Source organism: Rattus rattus, chromosome 3 (assembly GCF_011064425.1).
Source record: "Rattus rattus isolate New Zealand chromosome 3, Rrattus_CSIRO_v1, whole genome shotgun sequence".
Classification (NCBI taxonomy): Eukaryota; Metazoa; Chordata; class Mammalia; order Rodentia; family Muridae; genus Rattus; species Rattus rattus.
In genome coordinates, this window is record NC_046156.1 from 100,195,814 (window position 1) to 100,219,629 (window position 23,816).

The following is a 23,816-nucleotide window of genomic DNA, read 5'->3' on the forward strand; positions in this document are numbered from 1 at the left end:
AAATGGATGGTCGTGTTTACTAGATGAAGAGCTTTCCTTATGCCTCCTTCCTTACTTCCTTTCTCAACAGATAATCTTTTCTTTTCCACAGATACCAGCTTGATAATCAAGGAACAAGCTTCTTACAAAAGTGTTTAAAACCAAGATCCTGGAGCTAGAAAGGTTGCCCAGTAGTTAGAGCACTGGCTGATCTTGCAGAGGTCTTGGCTTCAGTTTCTAGCACCAACATGGTGGCTCACAGCCGTCCATAACGCCAGTCCCAGGGCATCCTTTATCTGACCACTGCGAACATGAAACACACATGGTACACATTCATACCTGCAGGCAAACGCTCATGATGACTTTGAGTGTTTTCCTAAGTCTTACTGTAAAGATAACGACGTTCCTAATGGAGTCATTTTAACATCAGATCGCCCTGTAGTTATCTGCACACACGGAGACTCTGTTTCCTCATGTCACTGCCATTCTCAGATGTCATCTGTGTACTTCACGGTGAAGCCACTTGGCTCCAATCTGAGGCACACAATGTCAAAAGTCCACGGTGTGATACTTTACCCAAATTTAGAAATACTTGTTATTAGAATATGTATTTTTATATGAACAATGAAATAGACAATTTTAGGAGTGAACTTTATCATAGCCTGACAGCTACCTAATCTGAGTCTTTGTCCCTTTCTATTCAGAATTGCTTAGAATATATTACACTGACAGAAAAAAAATGTGCACGTAATATTATTTTGTGTATTGGAGCTGTTTAAAATAGTATACATTTTATTCGTTTCTTTGTTTGTTTTCAAGACATGATCTCACTATTTAGCTCTGGCTGTCCTTTAATTAACTGTGTAAAACAGGCTGGCCTGTTCACCTGCCTCAGCCTCCAGAGTGCTGGGATTAATGGCATGTACTACTAAGCCCAACTAGCGTTCATATTCTAGTATGGTTGTTTTCTTAGTTGGGCACTGAACATGCAAACAGGTTTCTAACTCTCTTTCATGTAGACTAGTTTGCCTAATTACAGGATGTTTCCATGACTCAGGGATCTTCTGCATGCTCAGAATACCATACAAAGAACAGAAGCCATATAAAACAGACACTTTTTCCAAGTAGCTTAATCAAAACTGGCTAAGTTGCTATTTCATTTTGTTTGAGGGTGTAAAGTTTCAGTGTATTGTAATAACAGAGTTTTTAAAACTTGGTTTATAAATATCTTTCTCCCTCATACATCATTTAAAGATCATTTTAAAATCCAATTAATGGAAGCTATTTAGAATTTGAAAACTCATAATGCGCACAATCACGCAAAGGTATATTCCTATATGAGCTACTTGATCAAGAACAAGCGGCATTTATATGAAGAATCCATTCATGAACAGATAGATGGATGGATGGTGGATGGATGGAAAGAGGGATCGTTTAGGTTGCACTATAATCCAATCAAATTCCACTATACCATCTCAGGGCTAACTTACTGCTCCAAAGGAATAAGTAGTATGCGGATGGCCAACATTCCGCAGCACAGCTCTCTGGTTTCAGGGTAAGGTGAAGGATTTACCAGCATGCCCATGGTTAGCCCGTGAAGCAAAGATGGCCGCCGGGCCTTCTACTGTGGTTGTGTGGCTGCAACCTTACATGTGCTACTGACATGATGGAGCAGCTGAGAGTGAACCGACCGCTTTTACCTGCCTACAGCTCTAAGAGCACAGACCTTTGACCTCTGTATGGCAGGAACTCACAAAATCTTAGGCTGCCTGTGGAGCCTAAGGCAGGAGAACACTACTCTGAGGAAGGCATGTTGCACTTGTAGGGAACATATTTAAATATATTTACAACATGTCATATGTGCATGCATACACAGGTACATACACTTCTCCATGAATATTCACAGTGGACATCATGAGAGGTAATTAAACTGATTGTGGATTAGTGATCAGCCTATGAGAAACATGGTATAATAATGATATGATCAAAAAATTGATTTTTTTAACCTATAGGTATAATTTAAAGGAACCACATATGTCATTTAGGAGTTAGAAAAATTAAATATATCTCCTCTTAGTTCATACATGCATATTATTTTTTATCTATCATATCCTAAGTTAAACTATTTACACACGGCCAGCAAGCACTCAGTGGGTTTAAAGCAGAACATATGAAATTGGGAGATACAAGCACTTGGGGTGGGAGTAATTAGGTGGGGAGAGCGGGAGTGGATGTGGATTTCATCAAAACCAAAAAAAATGCAATTGAAAAGTCCCATTGAATTGAATCAGAAGCATCAATAGAATGTTTTTATTGTAATGTACTGATCAAAGAGTAAATGATCATTGGTCATTTAGAGAAGAAACTAAGAAATTGGACCTTAAGGAAAGGCACATATCATATTTAAGTTTTGAAACCATGAGGTTATAACTAGTGAAAGAGAGAATGGTTTACCTTTGTTGTTACTAGAGATTATCAAGTGGAAAAAGGAGACTGTAACATATACGACACACGTGCACAGGGTGCAAACACGGAGACCATAGCATATACAACACACATGCACAGGGTGCAAACACGCATGCCAGTTTTCTTCATGAAGGGAACTATCTGGCAAGTGTATCACATAAGTAAAAGAAACGTAAAGAGAAATCAAAGTTAAATAAAACATAAATAGCAAGGAAGGTCTCTGTTCTAAGAAATGATTGGTCTACGGACGATGGCCCAGACCTCTGGTGTGCGAGAACAATCACACCAGCTTAGGTGCCTGCTAAGATCCAAGGCATAAAAACCAATGCATCACAGTCACCAGTGTTGCAAGAAACATGAGGAAAGAAGGGACAATTCTGAGTATTCTCACTACAAGGAAATAACAAATGACCCAGGCGTGGGACCTGCTTAATACGTTAACTGAGGTTTTGCTCAGTGTGCACTGCTCCCAAAACTTGAATAATTATATATGCCCAAACTACATTTTAAGGAGGAAATGAGAAAAATCTGCCTTGGACAGCTTATATGATGGCACTGTGCTTGGAAAAGTTACCATACACTGTATCAGACATGCAAGGTTCCACGCAACATTCATATGTCAAAAGTCAGTATGTAAAACAACATATTACACAAAGACCTTTTAAAATCGAAACACTAATGATAAAATATTTAACAATGATGAATGAGCTAAAGAAAATTAAAACCTAGTAGAAAAAGTATAATCGTACTATCTGGAATAGCATCCAAATATGGGGAAAATCTATTGTCGGTAGATTTTGGCTAAACAGAGAAATCAATGACTGGCCATTGCATAGAAAACCAGACAGAGCAGAATGCTCAGCCTTAAATGGGACATATATATCGCATCACCTCCCCCCCAGGGTCAGGGATCACTGAGGTAGAGAGACTGAAGAGGCAAAGTCGGCGCGTGAATCCATGAACCGGTGTCTGCATGTCCGAGCAAGGCAGCTGCACACATCATCTCAAAGCGACTGTGACAGCATGCACGTGTCATGCAAGCCCAAACCAAACCAGATCTCAGCGTGAAGTGGGAACCAACTCCCACCCCTAGCTAAGGAGCTATTAGCAGTTGTTAAGTGTTGGAAGGAGACTTAGTTGTCTTAGGAGTCCGCCTCTGGTAAGCAGACGGCAACCCCGTGGAAGGCTCCGTGTATACAGACAGGATCACCTGGGCAGCACAAGTTTAGGTTAGGTTAGGTTTTAAGGCACAGAGCTGTATGGATGGCAAAGTAGGAGTGGGGAAAGCTGGGAGAGAAGGTTAAATAGAATCAAAGCACATTGCACAAAAATCCTCAAAAAGTAATGAAAAATTAATGAGTGTGATGGTTTGTGTATGCTCGGCCCAGGGAGTGGCACTATTAGGAGGTGTGGCCCTGTTGGAGTACGTATGGCTTTGTTGGAAGAGGTGTGTCACTGTGGGTGTGGGCTTTACAAGCCCCATCCTAGCTGCCTGGAAGCGAGGCTTCCACTAATAGCCTTCAGATGAAGATGTAGAACTCTCAGCTCTGCCTGCACCATGCCTGTCTAGCTGCTGCCCTGCTCCCAGCTTGATGATAGTGGACTGAACCTCTGAACCTGTGAGCCAGCCCCAATTAAATGTTGTCCTTGTAAGGGTTGCCTTGGTCATGTGGTCTCTTCACAGCAGTAAAACCCTAACTAGCACAATGAGTTTAAACAAGAGAACTGAAGAAAATATAAACATTGCTAACCTATAAAATATGGGGGAAATCATAAAATCATCATTATGTCAAGTTCTATTAATATATATATATTTCTAGCATTTTGTTGGAATCTTTTAATATTGAAGTTGATGAAATAATAATCATTAATTAATATGGAGGAATTATATAAGAGTAACTATAAATTATTGTACAGACTGTGCTTCAAGAATATAGCAAAAATATCAATTGTCTGAACAGCTATTTTTCCAGAATGATCCCTGAGGATTATATGTTACACCTCTGCATGCGAGTGGTGGAGTCTGTAATCCTGTGGATAAGCAGAACATTTATTAAATGACACTTAAGCAATTTTCCACCCAAACAAAATTATTCCTCTCACTCAGTTTAGAACAGTAAATTTAATATGAAGTAAATATTTAAATATTAAAAACAAAAGGCAACATTATTATAGAGAAAAATAAATAGTTATGTGGCCCTGGGGTTAAGGAGAACTCTCTCAGCAAAAATGTAAACATGGAATTGAAACCTGAATATTTTATTATTCAGTCCTTGCATGAAATGTTGAAAAATACCAAGTATGAAGTCAGAGAAAGAACTGATAAACCACAGTAAGGGACATATGGAACATAGGGAAGACACTTACTGTTCCCACTACTCAGAACAGCAAGGACTGGAAAAGAAACTTCTGTGCCAGGAAAGAGACACATCGATGCCTCTAAACATCTTCCTTACAGGAGAAAAATCAAAGCACTAAAAACAAAATGCCAGGATATTTCTCATTGACAGTCACACAAAGGAAAATTAAAACAATAGCAAAATGTATCATGCTCCTACCGTTTTGCCCAATTTGAAACACCATGGAGACAGGTTACAACAGTGATGGACTGGTAGTTCCTGTAGCCTTGTAGGAGGGAGGGTACCTGCTGCTTTTGTGAATTCTGAGACCCACACTTTTTACTTCCAAAAACACTTCACACAAGCAGGCACGGCGACAATATGTCTCCATACTTCTCCACACAATGACCTGACTTAACCCCAGGTTCTACATCCACATTCAACAAAGCACACATCAAAAGTTCCTTAAATAATGTTTCTACTGGGAATAAAGAGATGGCTCAGAGGTTAAGAGTACTTACTGTTCTTGCAGAGGACCCAGGGTTTAACTCTCAGCATCCATGTAGTAGCCCAAAGCCATCTGTAACCCCAGTCCTAGGGATTCTGACACCCTCTTCTAGCCTTTGTGTGCCCTGAATGTACATGAGTGCAGGCATATACAGACAAAACATTTATACACATAAAAATTGTAAATAAAATGTATCTGCACTAGGTAGGTATAAAATTTTATTTGTTATCCTTCCTCCCTATGTAAAAAAATCTAATTATGGACAAAACCATCTCGGTTAGTTGACTGATATCATGTAGATGTGCCTGGAGCTTGGTGATAATGCTATAATAGCTAACATGTATGAAACACCATGCTCTACAGCCTGTACTGAGAACTTGGGATTAACCTTGGCCAAGTTTCAGGATTATTATTATTTCTTAGGTAAGTGTTCTGTTTTATACAAATGGCAAGTCTTAGTGAAATTATTTATGTACCATGTCCATGGTTATAAATCCATTCACCCTGACTTTAGATTATTCAATAGACTATACACTTATGTTTGAACCTTTATTATTTTATTCACACACACGTGCTAGGCATTGATGCTGAGACCCAAACTCAGATCTCTTGGAAACACTCTTAGCCTATGAGCCATCTCTCTAGCCTTGAGAGTATGTTATCTTCTGGCAAACATGCTGGTCTGAGAATTGCTCAGGCACCAAGATAGGATGATCCCCATTAAGTTCTGCCTCAATCACTTTTAGCTACATGAAAATGGCAAGGCCAATTAATACCTTTCTATTTCTGCTCTCCCATTCTCTAACGTATTTCAGATCTTTCTCACTATCGATCAAGATTCAGAGAAACATATATCAAAGTTTATTCCCACAGGATTGTGGTAGAGTTGAAAGGTGAAACTCAGTTGATCTCTATAAATCACCAAACAGAGGGCGGTGTGTATGACAACCCTGGGGCTGTTTGGAGAAAGAGCAGAGAACTGTCTTGTTCAGTTTCTCCAGATTCATTTGCTTCTCCTCACATAAACACAGTCCCAATTATAGTACTTGATTCATCTGCAAGGTAGAACAGCCATTTCCTGGCGGGCAGTTTCATAAGCATGCGTGTCAGGGTTTAGAAGGATTTCTGTTACTAGAACTTTAAGCTATTGACCCAGTGAGTGAAGATCTTTGCTATGAACTGCTATGTACATGTTCCAATCGGCGATCACTGAATATTCTTTATATTTGTAGATACTCTAAGTTACAGTGAAGAAAAACCTATTAAATCACCTTTAGAAGATGTTAACCAGCAGAGTTTAAATATAATTTCCTAGGAATTATCAGTCATACGCTAACTCTGGCACATTATTTGAGTTTCCATTTATCTTGACCATGTTTTGCCATTTCCCTTTTGGAACTCCCTGGTACCTGGGCATTCATGACAGTTTTCTTGGGATACTCAGGTGTGAGCATAGGTATTGTTCCAGTAATTGCAGTATTCAGGATGCTACTGAAGGACACAACCTATTCTTCAGTTTTTCTCACCAGAAAAAGAAAGATGAATATAATCTTGACTTGAGATTCTCTTAAGGAGTAAAATCAATCAAAGTTAGACATAAAGGCATTCTATATGTGACACGTCACAAAGCATAATCTGGTATCATAACTGTGATTGACATCTTCCCCACCACTGTCATCTCTATGGTAGCCCTCTCTTAGTCTCCCCAGGTGGCATGCATCCATTCCACTCTTTAGCTGTGTTCCTGCTGAGAATCAATAAACTCAATGTCCCCTCTGTTCTCTGCACAGTGCTAGCTGTTCTGCTGGCATGAATTGTGGGTAGTAAACATGAAAATCCATGTTTCCAGCATTCAATAGCTTCTTGGTGCAGCTGGAGCTCCTGCCACTCATCCTGCCAACTTCCAGGATGCAGTGTGCACAGCAGATAATGTCTTTGTCTTCATTCAGAGAAATAATAAAGACACAGCCCCTGAGTAAACAAGATAATGGATACATTAAAAATGGAAGAACTATAGAGTTCTCCAAGAAAACCACAGTGGAGTAAGAAGAAAGGAAGCACGGAGCAGAGATCGGATTAAAGCTCTCTGTGGGCAAAGGAAAATGAGGCTAGAACAGTGAGTTTTGTGAGGGTTGAGTGACACCTGTGTGACTCATGGGCATAAAGACTGCACTGGGCATGCCTGGAGCTATGGGCAATTGAAGAGCAGGACAGTTGGTTGTGGAAGAGTGTAGGTGGCAATATAGATAAAAGTAGGAGATGATACCCATGCAATTTGATTCATTTTCACTGTGGCTGTTACGTCATAGAGAAATGAAGGGTATTGGGACATTTTGTGCAGAACCACACTGGCACGTGCATTGAGGACGAACTAATTGGACGAAGGCTATACTAAGGAAGAAAATGGCAGTCATCCAGGTAGATAATACTGGGTAGGTATTGAAGCCATTGGGGTTTGTTAGTGGAATATTATAGACCTAAGATGAAATCCTACACAGAGAGGTCAAAGGTGACTGAACACTGAGACCTGAGCAGAGCAAGGGGCAACTTCTTGAGAACATTCTCAGACATGACAGGGTTCAAGATACACTCTTTTAAGGTTGAACTTGAAATTACATTAGGAACGTGGACCTCAATATTTGACAGTTATCAGCATACAAGCAGTATTTAAAGCCATGAGCCTGAATGTCATTTTATAAGTGAGAAGTGAGTGCAGGAAGAAAATAGTAGTTAGAGATTTGAACTCTCTGACATTTCAAATTTTAGAGTTTGAGAAGATGAGCCAGGAGCTATAAAGGGTACAGAGAACACAGACAGTGAAGAGGTTGATTGCACAGTGTGGAATGCAGGATCTTGAGAGAGGTACTGCAGGATGAACCTGTGGACTTTCCCTTATGATCAAATCTATTAGTACAAGAAAAAAAAAGGTACTACTTCAGGGATTGGGAAACATGTCCTGTGGACATGTCTGGGGAAAGAAGGCAGAGTGGGAGTCACATGTCGAAATGAATCAGCATACCTTCAGAACGAAACTAGTCCAGATGGCTGCATGCCTTTCTTCAGCCTCTCTGGATTTCTGGTTATAAGACAGAGGAGGCAGAGACTGGAATTTTTCCAGATAATATTACAAAAGGAGTGTTAGTCAACCATCCGTTACTGTATCAAGTACTTGTGATAAGCAGCTTAAAAAGACAAACGGTTGATTTGGGCTCAAGATGAGAGGATTTGGTCTGAGGCAGATTTCCTGAATGATTGGATCCGTGGAGCACATCATGGTGGTCATGGAGGCTTGCTAATCTTATGATGTACTACCCATGACATGGCACCTTGCACTGACCCCACCTGCTAAGGGCCTACCATTCCTTTTAGCACCATGAAAAAGGTGACATACAACTACAGCAAGGCATGATGGGGATATCCAACAGAGGCATCTTTCTTAAACTGACTAGGAATTCAAGGGAAGCACATGACCACAAAACAGCATGCTGAAAAGACTTGAATATAATATACAGAGGATAGTAAAAGAGTGCCAATCACAAGAGCACAGGAAAGAAAAATCTAGAACAAATGAGAGGACAGCAAAGAAGTGATCCATAGCTCTAACAAGCCAAGTCTCATAGTAACAGGAAAGAAAGTGAAGAACGGTAGTCTAAGCCACACCCCCAAAACCAACAAGAATTGATAAATATGTGTCAATAATGAATTTAAGTGCCTCAACATGCAAGAAATGTACCCACTGGTAAAGACATTCTTAGATTGAAAGTCAAAGAACAGATGCCAGTCTTTGAAATGAACAGAAACCAAATGTATTCCACTCCAGCTAGTCTAATAGTTGGTACTGTAAACTTAAAGTCAAAGTTACTCTCAGGAGACAGCAGAGGCCACTATGTAGTAGTAAGAGGAGTACTTCACCAGGAAGATATAGCAATTGTAAAAATATAAGCACCAAACATTAATCTTTCAGATTTCATAAACAAAAACGGACATAAAATTTTGAATACATCCTCATACAAGAGGAATGCGTGATTTCAGTACTCTGCCCTCCTCTTTCAATAGATAATGTAAAAGAAAACATAGACCAATAAATGTCGGAGTTACACAACACTATAGATCAAATGAATTCAACAGATATCTATAGAATATCGTATCCAACAAAAAGAAGATATATTCTTCTCTGGAGCCAGTGGAAAATTTAGGCAATAGGGCGGTACTTTCACAGACACATGTGACCTAAGAACATTAAATCATGAATATACAAATGACGTAAAAGCGAGAAAGACTAAAGCAGTGGTAAATGTCTTTCCTATGAAGAAACACTTGAGACCAGACAGATTCGATATTGAATTGTTTCACACATGTAAAGAGCTAACAACAGTGCTCCTCATGCTGTCCCATAAAACAGAAAGTGTCCCAACTCCACTCTACAAAGCTGGCATCATCCTCAGGCCACGAATGGAAGATGCCAAACAAAGAAAACTACAGGTGAATTTCCTTGGTGAATATAGATGCAAATTTTCACAACAGAATTTTTCAAAACTTGAACACATTGAGGAGATCACACACCATCACCAACCGTAACTAACTTGTATTCAGGAACACAAAATTTGCTCACTGTAGCCAAATCAACAAGTCTAATTCAAGACAAAAAACAGAGTTAAGGACAGCAGTCAACAATCATTTTTATCAGTCCAGAAAAGACACAACAAAATTCAATGCCCCTAAATGATAAAAATTCCAAAAAAAAAAACAAGAAAAAAAAACTAGGAATAGAAAACAAAAACAAAAATCTAAACATAATAAAAGCTATTGATGCCAAAGCTACTGCCAATCATTATTCTAAACTGTTAAAAAATGAAAAGTGTGGCCTCTAGATCCTGGTATGAGAAAAGAGCAGCAACTCTCTACATTCTTATTCAGTACAGTGTCCACATCCTTAGCTATGGCAACAATAGAATAGAACAAAGTGAATTAGACAGGGGAAAGGAGGAAGTCAATTTCTTATGTGTAGACATGACTCTGTACACTCGTGAACCTAAAGATTCTACCAGAACACTCTCACACCCAATCAACCGCTCAATAGAGTAGGAGGATGCAAGATCAGCTTATAAAATCAGTGGCTTTTCCATGTGGGAATAATAAATTCAAATAATAAAATAATGAAATAAATGAAAAGGAAACTTCCATTCAGAGTTTTTTTTTTTTAAAAAAGAACCTAGGAATAGACATGTAAGACAAAAAAAATTAAAGAAGGTACTAGAATATATGAAGGACAATCAAAGTCATGGATTGACCAAATAGATACTGTGAAAATGGTTCTATTCAGGAAGTTAATCTACAGACAATATAACCATAATCAGAATCCTGATTCTACTCATCACAGAACAGAATCAACAATTACAGTTACAATGAAAGCAGCACAAACACCAGATAGTGGAAGCGACATCTGCATGAGTGCAATGCTGGGGATATCACAGTACTTGGTAGGAACTTACATCACAGTGCCATGGAAACAGCACAATATGGCACAAAATACACACAGGCCAAGCAGGGAGCACACAGAAATCAAGCTAGATGGTTAGACCTCCCTAATTTTTGACAAATTTGTCAAAAGCATAAATGGTTCTGGAGTCAAGAACCTCAGCATGAGATCTGAAACTAAGAAACTTCTAAGGGGAAGCAATGTGAGATACAAGCGCACGCAAGGCTGTTGGATGCAGACGCCAACAGCACAGACCAGAATCCCATCCCAAGAACTGACTTCTTTCTTTCCCTCTCTCTCTCTCTCTCTCTCTCTCTCTCTCTCTCTCTCTCTCTCCCTCTCTTCCTTTCTTTTTAGTAAACAATCGTTTCAGTTGTTTCTATGTTCCATTAATATCTTTATTTTGCTGTTCCTTGTGGCTGCATGCAAGTCTATAATATATGATAATATATGTATTTATAATATATAACTTATGTATGTCATAATGTGTTCACAACAAATTAAAAAGCTTGTCAGCAAAGGACACAATTATTTCAGTGAAAAGTGAACGGAGAACTAGAAAAATCATCTTTATCAACTACATATCAGACAGGGGATTCATATCTAGGATATACAAAGACCTGTAAAAGTTAAATGGCAAAAATCAAATCATCCAGTCAACTAATGCACCAATGAATGTACTGGCAGTTTTCGAGTACAAGAAATATAAATGGGCAATAAATAAATAAACAAACAAACAAATACTTGAAGATGTGCTCAACACACTTAGTCATTGGGTAAATTCAAAGACTGCTCTGAGCTTCAGTCTCATCAATGAAAAAAATGATTAAAAATGCTGATGAAGGCGTTAGGGATGAGGAACAAGAATTACCTACTGGTGGAAATAAAAATATGCAGCAACTAAGGAATTCAGTGTGTAAGTTCATACAATGATTAAAAACTCCCATATGACTCACTATACCATTCTTGATTATATACGGGAAGACCACAAGTCAACACACTATAAAAAATATCTCTGTGTGCACGTGCATAAAGGATGTTTCTTTCCCCATGTTCATGGAGTGTTTTCTGATAGAAAGTGTGTAATTAGCCAATGTGTTCTGATACTTGCCACTCGGTGCTAAACAAGATCACTTTAGTCAATTTTGTCAAATACTCTATAAATTTTCTGTTTCAAATATTTTCTATCTTATGATTTTATTCTAAATAAGCCAAGATGTTCGTCTCATGGAACCCTAGAAACAGAGTAACGATAAAGGGTTAGTGTATCTGTAGTAATGTAGCCTCCTTCCAACTCCCTAAGGATTGCATCAGCTGTCAACACAGCCACGGGCTGAGGACCAAGCTGTCCACACGTTGCCCCTGGAGTTTGCTTATGAGCCAAACCACAGCCTCACTCAGAACATTCAGCACCTTTCCTGATTACTGCTCTGCCTTTAACTGTTTCCTGCCCTGTTGGTCAGCTATGGCTTAGACTAAGGGGCAAATGGGGAAAATCCGGAGTCACATGCACACTGCATCAACTCGTAGGATTTTTTGCCAACCCCTAAACCATCTGCGGTCTTCAGGGAAATATGGTCGTTCCTGTTTGTATTATGAAGGTGCATGTGAGGAGGTGCATGGGAAATCGACACAGTGGCTTACACCTTTATCAACACACTTGAAGTACAGAAAAGGACAGTGGGAAAGGGAGGGCAGGTGCCTTTAACTCCATCTCAAACACAAATGAGGAGAAAGTCCCGTGTAGGACGTAGAGTAACCTCCTGCAGCAAGATGGCAGTGCCCATCCCTGCAGAGTCACAGCTTCATGGATCAGCTCAGAACGAACTCCTGGCAGATCCCACCTACCACCGGATTGCTGATGTATGCTTGGCCTGACATTCATCTCCCACACTCCTGCTAATGTGCTGTTCTCACCTCCCTCTTCCCAGAAATTTCTCAATGTGCCAGCAGCGTCTCCCTTATTACTGCCAATCTCTTCCTGCAACCATCCAGGAGGAAATCAGGCAAGTTCTGTGCACCCAGTGTGTTATTAGGATAGACTAGGAGCCTCTGGCTGAACAGACTTCAGGACAGTTCTTCAGAGCCACAGGCTACAGATTTTATTTCCGGGCTGTGGCCTGCTCTTGATTGCTGGTGCAGCTTCTAAGATGACCAAAGAAGGAGTTTAGTAAAACCCATGAAAGCAATCAAAGCTGCATCTGGCTCTTCAGGATAGCTATTCACTCTGTGAGCTTCAAGGTATGTATCCCTAACCTTAAATACTGACCTCCAGCCCAGAGTTTCTCCCTTAAGTCCCATTACACCTGCATTTGTCCCTAGTTGGCTCAACTCTATTACTGAATAGGAACTATCATAGATAAATGTTCCATGAAATCTGCAAGGCTCCCAGAAAAGCCGGTAAAATGAACCTTTAATTCAATGCTGCCATTAAGGAAGTTGGAAAGGGGGCCAGTTAAATTCTGCTGGCCTCTGCGTCAGTAGATTTAGCGAAATGCCTTGGATTGAAAACAGTTACAAAAATTAAAAATGACCTCTGAACTAATATAGCTTTTTCCTTGATTTTCTCCAGACAATACAAGAATGTATTAGACATTACCATTAGAGTAAGCATTGTGTTGGCTTTCAGTTACTGTAATACTTACTTGCCTGACATATCAAACTGTAAAGAAATGTGTTTCTTTCGGCTTGTCAGTTGGAAGAGGCAGTGGCTGCAGTCATTTGGATCTGTGAGGTGGCACATCATGACATCATGCTAGGAATGTGCATGTGATTGGAGTTAGCCATTCATCTCCCATTGAGCTGGCAAGAGTGGGGAAGGGGAAGGGCATGTTCCCAAAAATCTGAAAACCTCTTACTGGGCTTCAACTCTCACAGTTCCCACCACATCCTGATAGTTCTACAGGCAGAGGACCAAATCTTTAACATACGGGCCATTGGGAAATCACAATAGGCATTGTGATTCCCTTCATAGAGTTTCCATGTAAAATACAGACCTTTGTCTACAAGGAACTTGAGTTCCCGCAGGCTGCAATATCTGGAAGAATCCTGACAATAATCTCCATTCACATAAGTGTAGCTAACTATTCCAGTTAGCCTCTCTTTAGCAAATGGCAGAAACAAAACTGTCCACACAGCTTGCTCTGAGATTTTCATAAGGTAACAAGCTCACAGGGTCACATATCGTTCTAGATCTGCTATGAGGCTTCAGTATAATTTTAAAACGTGTTATAAGCTCAAGGGATGCATAACAGTTGAAAGTGTATCTTGTTTCTGAAGAGGATCCGAGTTCAATTCCTAGCACCCACATGGGGGCTCACAATCATCCAGAATTCCAGTTGTAGGGGAATCTGATACCCTCTTCTGGCCTCCACAAACACCAGGTACACATGGATATATATGAGAAAAAAATCATACACAGAAAGTAAAATTCAGAATTTAAAGTCTAAATACAGTTTCTTCTATTTTATTTCCTTATTCTTGATGCCACTATGCTCAACTACAGTTTACTAGTGCATTGTGTAAGTTGCCTATGGGTAAAAATCACCCATCAAATAAGTCCATTGTACATTACCTCAGAGATTCCAGAAACCAAGAAAAAATGTTGGTACTAGGTTACACATGAGACAGGATGACGATGGGCAAAGGAAAAGCTACTCACCCGTCTTCACCTCATTAAATGAGAAAAGACTGCACATCAAGCAATATGTTTGCTACCCGCAACCTTTCTCAGCCTCCAGTATCCGTGTCCTCCTTTTGTGAGGGTGAACCTTAAGCTCCTCCATGCTCAGAGCTTGTGATCAGATAGATTTGTCCAGCCTTTCTAATAAATGATTCAAACAATATTGGTGTGGAATGCAAACGTCAAGACATTAACTGATGTATAAATTGAATCCACAAAAGACAAATGGCAACGAATCTGAGGACAGTTCCTGCAATCTTAGGAAAGTGAGCCCAAGTCTAATTCCTCTCTGCCCATGGTTCTAATATGAAAGCAGTAACATCCATTTTGCCCATGAAGAGGGAAGGACCACGAGGCAAGTTGGAAGGGCCTGTTCAAGTGAGCGGCTGCTCATTCTGGACACAGTATAGACTTTTCTCCTTCCTACCTCTGCTTGTGTTGAATGCACTCAGTTACATCCAATGGCTCCTTTTCAATGCTATAATTAGTGAAGAAATTCAAGGAGCAAATTCTCACAGAAATACATTTGTAGATTTTAATTATGACTTTTAGAATGATTTTATTTTTGTGCATTCCTATGTGTATCTGCATGCATGTTTGTCCACATACATGCTGATGCCTGGGACAGCTAGAAGACTGTGTTGGAACACATGAGCTAGAGGGGTCAGCCACCAGGTATGCTTGTTGGGAGTGGAACTTGAGTGCTGATAAGAGTAGCCAGCTCTCTTAATCACTGGGTCATCACTTCAGCCCCAATCACAACACTTTTAATAGGTTGGAGAACTTTAATAACACATGACCTCACCCAAAGCCATTCATCAGAGGCCGTGTTTGATACACTATGTTCTGAGGAACAATTAGCATCTTTTGATGGACATTTTAATTAAATTAAGTATAGTGAGTCTAAAGTACTTTGAGTGTGAGTATAAAGTAATTGCAAATGGCATCTAAGTGAAGGGGCTCCCACTGTCTGCGTGCGTTCTTGTAAAATACTACACACATTCACGTTCAAATCTTCTCAGTGATTTGATCAGTAGGACTGTCAAGCTCTTCGTTGTTGTGAGAAAGTTAAGGCTCAAATAACTATGTGATTTTTCTGACGCTGAAGACAGGAATTCTATCCAGGCTTTTCTTCCCTTCTAAATGCTTAGACATGCTTGTTTGTTTGTTTTGCTCTTCTGCACTTCTAATGGAACAAGGAACACAACATACATACCAGTTTTCTAGAAAGAAATATGCCAATGCCAAGAACACCCAGGCAATGACCATGGTAAAACCCAAATAATTATTTGGGAGTGAACAAATTCTAGTGAATACTCATTGATACGTGAATAAATGAACCAACAGAGAAAGTGATTTCAAAAGGTTCAAACACAGTTTAATGTTTCTAGAAATGAGCATCTGTCAATGCAACATAACTATACTCTGTGAACAAAGTGGAATCCAGGACTGAAGGAATACAGTATGCAAGGTAACAGATGTAAGCTGGGCCCTCATCACAGAACTTGAAACGTGGGATGCAGGAAGTGATGGATCTGGGATAGCCTGCCTGCTCCGTCACCGAAGCCCTGTGTGCTGTGACTCTGGTTTACATACACAGTTAGGCATGGTCATCAGTGTCTCAGTAACCCACATCTAACCCAGCAGCTTACTACATAGGATACTTTCTATCTCAAAAGGTTTCTTGTATTTAGCAACCCATGTATGTTGGGACATGGTCTTAACGCCCTCTATCGGAAGGATAACTTGGTTTCTGTGTCAAGAAATGGACACTGTGTCCCTAGGAAATCCCCTAGGGAAGAGGAGTGCCTCTCCACTTGTAGAGTTTTTCTTTCTGGAACATGTATTTGCTTTTCACCTGATGTTTTTCAAAAGGGGGTCAAATGCTTCACTCTGTGAGCTCCTGACATATCTGATGCGTTTTGCTTTAATGCCAGCTGGATCGCGGTGTGCTAGCAGGATGGGGCAAGAAAGCACATCCCTGAGGGATCACGTGCAACTGCTGGCCTTCACATGACCACGTACTCACATGTGAGTAAGAACAGCTAGCAGGCTAAAGCAACCTTGTCATATTAACAGTGTTTCAAGGGGCCATGCTTTCATACGATTTCACCTGAGGCTGCTCACGTCTCTCACGGTTGCCACCCACCAGCTGACTAAACAACCTGTGCCCTGTGCGGTAACAGCTCTAAAATTCCCTGCTGTGGAATAATAAAATTCAATTTCTCTTCAGATCTTTACAGTACTTGCTAATATTGACTGCATTGCACTATAAAACAAAAAAAAATCAAATTTGGAGAAGATCGTTAGGTATTTAACTCTAGAGGCACATTAAGAAAATATTGTTCAGCATTTTTATTGATCACTTTAAATCAGAGTTTAAATAAAGTAGAATCGTTGACTGTTGATACCGCTAGATCTCAAAGTGAGATAAACATTTTGAAGTGGCAAGAAAGAGCACTGTCTTGTATATTTTTCGATACAGGGTCTCTCTTGCTCTATAGCCCAGGCTACCCCCGAACCCACAGTGATCCTCCTGCCTTGGCATCTCAAGTGCCAGGATTATCTCCGCACGCCACTACAATGCCTGGCTTGGGAAATAACATCTCTACTCCTCATAACCTATTTTTCTTGTTTCTCTATTCTCTTACCCACTGTGAACTTTAATGGTAGTTGATGATGGTTTCATGAGCCTTTGGGCTCATTTACTTTACTGATAGCAGGCAGATTCATACTGTGGTGCACTGTTGATATCTCAGACTTGACGTAGGGCAGAATTTCAAGAGAACAAACAGGGGAAGCCACCATCATCAGGTGAACAATGGAGGACAGCCACAGAGGTTTCATTATACCAATGAATCTGTGCTCTAACTAAACTGCTAGACTGGTTATATCTTGGTCTACTTATTACTTAATAATCCCTGCATTAAAATCATGACTGTGGAAGGCAAACGGCTGTTGCTAAAGCCTGGTCAAGGAAACCCAGTTAAAACTTTTCAAAGCTTCTGATTCTTGAAACAGAAAGCAAATGGAGGCAACATAAAATATTGTATCAGTTTAAAGACCAGGTCTACATCCAGTACCCAAGGATATATTTATTAAATATCCACAGACAGTGAAAAGTAGTTCTAGTTATTGGTATTTTTTTCTGAGACATCATATTTTTGAATTAACATGCTAATGCCAGAATTCCATTTCACGCTCTTTGATTTTTCTGATTCCATAATAGTTAATGTTTCTAAAGCCACAGAATTGCATTATAAAGACTACTGAGACTGTAAACCCATCCCCATATGCACTGGCATGGAAAGAAAAGAGAAAACTTTGCTCACCCTGAGCTGGTTCCCTATTTTCAAATATGAACAGAGAAGTCATATGTATTCAGGGGTGCACTGTAAGACAGCCTGGGCTATGGATCTATATGCATCTGCAGGAAGGCAGAGATAATGGTCTGGTACGGTGATGTTAGCATTATTCTGTTGGTATCACGTGTAAATTTATAAAAATGAAAAATCTAAGCACCATTGGACTTTAAAAAGCTGTTGGGGTTAAGATAACATGGTCACAGAACCACAGCTCAGAGAGATGCAGAATTCTCAAATCAAAAGCAGAGAAGACAGCCAGAGGACAATCCTCTGTCAGTCCCTTCTTGCCCTTTCTCAGAACTCCACAGCTTCTACTGACCATTGTCCAGATGCTATGGCTGTGGCAAGGAGTACAGAGGCCATGGTTAATATTTACTGAACAATCAGACATATATAGGACCAGAACATTTTTTTAAAAATACCTCTGTTCTGTACTATAAATTAGGACCGTTATCAGTTCCAATGACTCCTATCCAAATTAAGTTTTGGATAACTAGAGCCAGGCCAGCTAGGTGAGCAGTTGGTATCAAGGAGTCAGAAGTTTCAAGACTGATGATTCCTGGCTTTGTCACTGAAGATGAAGCCTTTCATTTCCTCACCTATTGGGAGGAACACGAGTGTCCACCTTCATAGAATGGAGTAGCATTTCCAAGAGGTAACAAATAAACTCCTTAACCACTGTAGCTAATACCAGCGACAGCATCGTCCTTGTCAGCACTGTGACTACATCAAAGTTGGTAGGTAGCTCTGCACTACAAACGCTTCAGTCGGGCCAAATCCAAGGCACTGTATGAACCCCCTTCTCTCTTCTTCTTTTTGAAGTAAGGTACTGGATTAGATGCCTTCATGATCTGCCATAAGTCCTTGAACTGTTTGTAGTTAAGTTTTAGAATCAACGTGTCTTCAACTGAAATACTCTAGGATCTCACTGCTGAACTAATTAATAAGAGCGTTCTGAGGATTTTATGGGATTAATGGGAATCTCCTAAAAACCAGGTTAGCACCGTATACTTTAACACCTGACACAGACAAATGCATGTATTCTATGAATTTCAGCCTCTCCTGAGTCACTGCTTCTCTAGTGTTGTGTCCAGACCAGCACCAGCCTCTTCTGGGAACTTGCTTATTTCTATAAAAATTGCAGGGTGTCATTTCAAAGCTGCTGTGTCAGGAGCCGCAGGTGGAGACTGACAGCCCGTCAGGTCCATCCTGAGTCTGAGGAGGCCAGAAGTGCAGCAGCATCGTGCAAATGAAGACCTGGAAAGCCTGTTCTGCCCCTGGAGAAACACTTAGTGGGGCAAATGCAGCTGTAATCGATCTGGCCTCTAAAGACATCTAGGAGGCATGTCAACTAGAAATAGCTCAAATTCAAGTAACTAATCAACTGACTAAAAAGTGAGCCTGAGAACTCATCCTTGGCTACTGTCTCTAGGGAGGAGAGATACCATGAAGCCTAGAGAGAGTTTAGGAAAAACAAAACATAACAGAGGACACCAGTGTAGGAGCCATCCCTGTGAGGATACGTATATCCCACCTTCATACAAGTGTCAAGGATCACGGGTTGTCTGCGCCCTCTTTACACCAAAGACATGACCTATTGCTCTTTTCATCATTATAGAAATATTTTCAGAAACATTGACATGCTAAAACCTGATTTATGAAGACCTACATTAAATACAGAAGGAGTTTTATGATTATATTTTACTTAACTAGAGAAGAGTCACTTGATGTGCTAAAAACCCATAAATACTTCAAGACGACGAAGGCCTAGCTATGAGAAGCTGTTAGGAACTATCTGGGTGCTTGCTTACTTTGATTTCCTTACTCTCATGTATCTACTCATCCTGACCCCATTAGCCCTACATTTCTAATTAACTCTGAAGTATCAATAGCCATTCTCAACTAAATATAGCCAATCTGGTCCCTTAGGCCTTCTCTCAGAGTCTATTTTAGCCAGCGCTCTTGTAATTTCCCAAGGTATTAAACCAAGAATCACTATCTGTTCCTTTTACGTGTCTCCTGCTCTCTTACGTCCTTTACTCTGTAACAGAGTGTGTTGTATGAAACACAATTATTTTAACTTTATAAAGATAACAATATGTTTTTCCTTTCGTCTTCTCTATTGTGACCATGGTGGATTTTTTTTCCATTCTTTCTTCATAACTAGAGCTTAACACCTTTGAGAATAGGAATTGCTGTCTCTCTTCAGGCTCCAGCACAAGGCCTACCAGGCTAAACCAGCAGAAATTACTCCCTGGTGAGTGTAATTAAGAAGTACACCAATTCATTTCAAGTCTCCCAGTGCTCATAATTGGAGTATGTCACCAAACACTGGATCTTTTCCAGAGGAAAAAATATGTAGCCTGTGACGAATTTGCAAAACAACAATATGTCAATAATACACATATCTCAGGATCTTAGTGATTTGATAATAGTTTTTAATAGTTTTATACCGGAACCTCTTCCTTGGTCTTCATTTTACATTTATCAAACCTAGTAGATTATTACTGTTTGCATACCTTGCTCCAATGACCTCAGCATTTGTATTGATGTGTTTTACAGTATTTGGGGATAAATATGTATCTGTACATCTGTAATTCTGTGGATTATGCCAGAACACAAAATTATTTCGATAATTGCAAGTATTGCCTAAAAACTTATACTTTATTTGAGGAGGATAAAAGGTCCAGTTAAAAGTACAATTGTTTCCAGCATGTATGAAAAGTGACATTCCAACTGATGGTGTCTGCATCTAAAAGATGTGCTGCCTAATGAAATCACACAGAGAGAGCCAAACTCGAATGGGGTTTAACACAGCTCTCAACACATCCTTTATAGACTTTTATGGACGGAACTCTACGTGTTCGTGCTACCAAAGTCTCATTTTTATTCTGCAGCAGACCAGGAACTCTAAGATAGCCCAGATTGTTCTTTAAAAATGATCTAGTTCGAATCAAAGAGAACAGTTTTCCCTTAATACCCTTCGCCAAAGTAGAATTCTAAAATGCACAAACAGAAAAGGGATTCTTGGCCAGCAGCCTCATGCGAGAGACATCTTCCAGAAGCACATGGCCTGGGAAGTTTCAGAGTCTTGGCAGACCGCAAACCTTTACTACTTTCTATTAATAATCAGGGTCCAAGTGCCTGTAAGGAGCCAGGACCTACTTGTGAGATGAGGATTTAGCTCAGAAGTTGAACATTTTTCAACAAACACTCTCATAATAGCAGGTACCTTCTCCAGACACCAGATTTCTGCAGTTTGGGAAGTGTCTGAAGAGACAATGAAGAACTCTCTAGAAAGCCAAACCGATGAGTCTCTTTAGTAACACATGAAAAATACATTAAATGCCAATTTTGTCCTATAGACTTTTGGACAACTGTGGTGATCTACCTGGAAGACTTAGCACCTGACCTATGGCCACTTAAGCAAAACTATGAGAGAGCATACAATATAGTGTGTTGGTAGTAAAACATGTAGATGCTTTTGGGCTAAAATAACTGGCACAAAGGTGTATAAGGGTAGCTTGTTGGGTCTTCAGTTTTCTCTAGAAGCTTTGGTCGTGAAGCATTGGCCCCAGGCTATCAGTGTTCGAAGGTCAGTCTTTTGGGGACCTGGTTGAGGTTTTCTCCACATGAATGCATTATTTTAGTTTTGGATGCCTGGATTTGTGGCCTACAAGGAAATGACAAAAATTCTTGCAAGTAGAGCCCAGTTGGAGGAAGAATATTGGAGAAACCATACTTTTGACGGGTCCTTTCTCTTTGCTTCTTGGCCCTTGTGTGTTGGTAAGCATTCTCTCTGTCTTATCTTCTCCACGGTGCTGCTCTGCTCACCACAGGCCCCATGACATAAAGCCGAACAGCCACAGGTTGTAATCTCTGAACCTCGAGAATCTACCTTTACTCCCCTAAGCTAATTACTATTCAAGGCTATGTCACAGTGATGGAACTCAACCACTAAGAAAGCAAGAACCTCAGATTGCACCCATTAATCCAGACTCTTCCTTTCTCCATCGGGGTGATGGAAGCCTCTTAGTGGTGGAACATTGGGGTTAAACAGTTAAGTGTCTTTAGGTGCTACTATAACTTTATGCCCCAGTCTAGGTTTTCTCAAGTTTCCAAGTGTCAACGTAAACTTGATCCTACCAGCGACGTTTAGCAATGTAAGAAGATAGTCCACAACTGTATATGAAGCACAACGAGGCTGGAAAAGCAATCAGCAGAGAAGTACAATTGCTTCAGAGCTTTAGTTTATCAAAGTTTTGATTCAGGGAAGAAGGAGTGAGTGAGGTTGAGATTTGAGAATGAATCACCAGATACAGCATCTCAGAACTGGAAGAGATACTCAGCCATGGTGTTCAACCTACTAACTGTGAAGACCTTGAGAAAAGTTCTTCAGAGAAGCAAAGGCAATGGGGTATCCATATCACAATGTGGATATGTGATTCCTCATATGTTGTCATTTTTAGACACAGAAAACTGTCTATTACCAAACAGGCAGAATTTGCTAGAAGCAGAATGGACAAACCTTCCATAATTCCAGTTTGAAAGATGGATTTTGGAGCCACGGTAGCATCTGTGGTGTCTTTGTCATTAATCTGCCATTACTCTTGATGCAAGAAAGGAAAGGGGCCAATGTCTGGGAAACAGGATCAAACAGGATCAACATAGGGAAGGTCAGTGTCAAAGCAAAAGATCCAGACAGACAAAAGGATGCCTTGCTTCTTCCCGCTGAAAGTCGCTCCATTGCTATGGAGGTAAACACGCAGAGAGAAAGCAAGACACTCTTCCCTGAACTTCTATTTTTTTCATAGCAATCAAGTGTTGCCACACTTCTACCATTGGTAATTAAGTTGCAGTCCTGCTAAGGGAAGAGCTTCTTTCTAGCAGACATTTATGCTTCCTTAAGTATGAATTTGCAAGAAGCCCTGAGAGTGTGTTAACAGACAATATCAAAATTAGATGGTGGCATTTGCTCTTATGGGAAGATGCAGCAACACACAATGTGCACGAAGGGTAAGTAGAAAAATAATCCAACAAAGTACAGTTTGATAGTTCAGAATATTGAAATGAAATGAAAAATCGAAGGAAAATCACACACACACACACACACATACACACACACACACACACACACACACACACACACACACACACACACTCAGGGTGTTTACAAATAGGCAAAATAAACCAAAAACAACACACTTGCACCCACCTGCTTCTCTCCGCTTGGCTTTTTGTGGTTCAGCAGTAGCTCCACAGCTCCAACCACCTCTTTCCTGATGGCGTGAAGGAGCGCATCGCCAACATAGACATTAAAACTCAACAACAGTTCAATCAGCTCCAGGTTCTCATTTTCAATGGCAATGAGAAGAGCAGTCCTCCCAAGGGGGTCAATGCAGTTAATGTTGATTTTAAAATAAATCTCAGCTTCCTCCAGAGATTTCTTGACGCTTGCATAGTCCCCCTTTTCCACGGCATTCAAGTAGGCTTTCTCTGATGGTGAGAGTTCAGATTCTGCTCTGACAATCCTCAGTGGGATGCGGTCTCTGTAGGGGGCGTTGACATTTCGTTTGTAATAGAACTGAGCCATGCTTCAGGCCATGCTAGTCCGTCATCTCTAGAAGCACACACAGAGAGGGCAAAGTGTGAGCACCAGCATGCTTACTAAATTAGGCATCGCACATGCTAGCAAACGCACAATCATCATCCACAACCATAGTGTCTGTATTGATGAGTAAAAGATGCTTTTCCTTAGGTGGCAAAAGTAAATATCTACTCAGCTGCTTAGAAAACAGAAGTTAATATTTCTTTTTTAAAATATTTAATTATATGCATGTATGTGTGCACCTGGGACAGTTTGTGTACACCACACATGCGCAGGTACTCACAGAGATCAGAAAAGAGCATTGGATTCTCTGGAACTGGAGTTACGAACTGTTCTGAGGTACCAAGTGGGTGCTGGGAACTGAACTCAGGCCTTTTGTAAGAGTAGTTA

The 23,816-nt window shown here is 40.3% G+C and overlaps 1 protein-coding gene across 1 annotated transcript in view; it reads right to left on the reverse strand.

The window, feature by feature from the left end:
* The window catches only part of Trpc4 (transient receptor potential cation channel subfamily C member 4), a 155,287-nt gene that overhangs the window by 94,713 nt on the left and 36,758 nt on the right, over positions 1–23,816 (reverse strand). The window contains exon 2 of the mRNA XM_032898421.1: positions 23,034–23,438. Coding sequence (XP_032754312.1) covers positions 23,034–23,411 — 378 coding nt within the window. The 5' untranslated portion in view covers positions 23,412–23,438. The remainder of the gene's footprint in view (positions 1–23,033; positions 23,439–23,816) is intronic.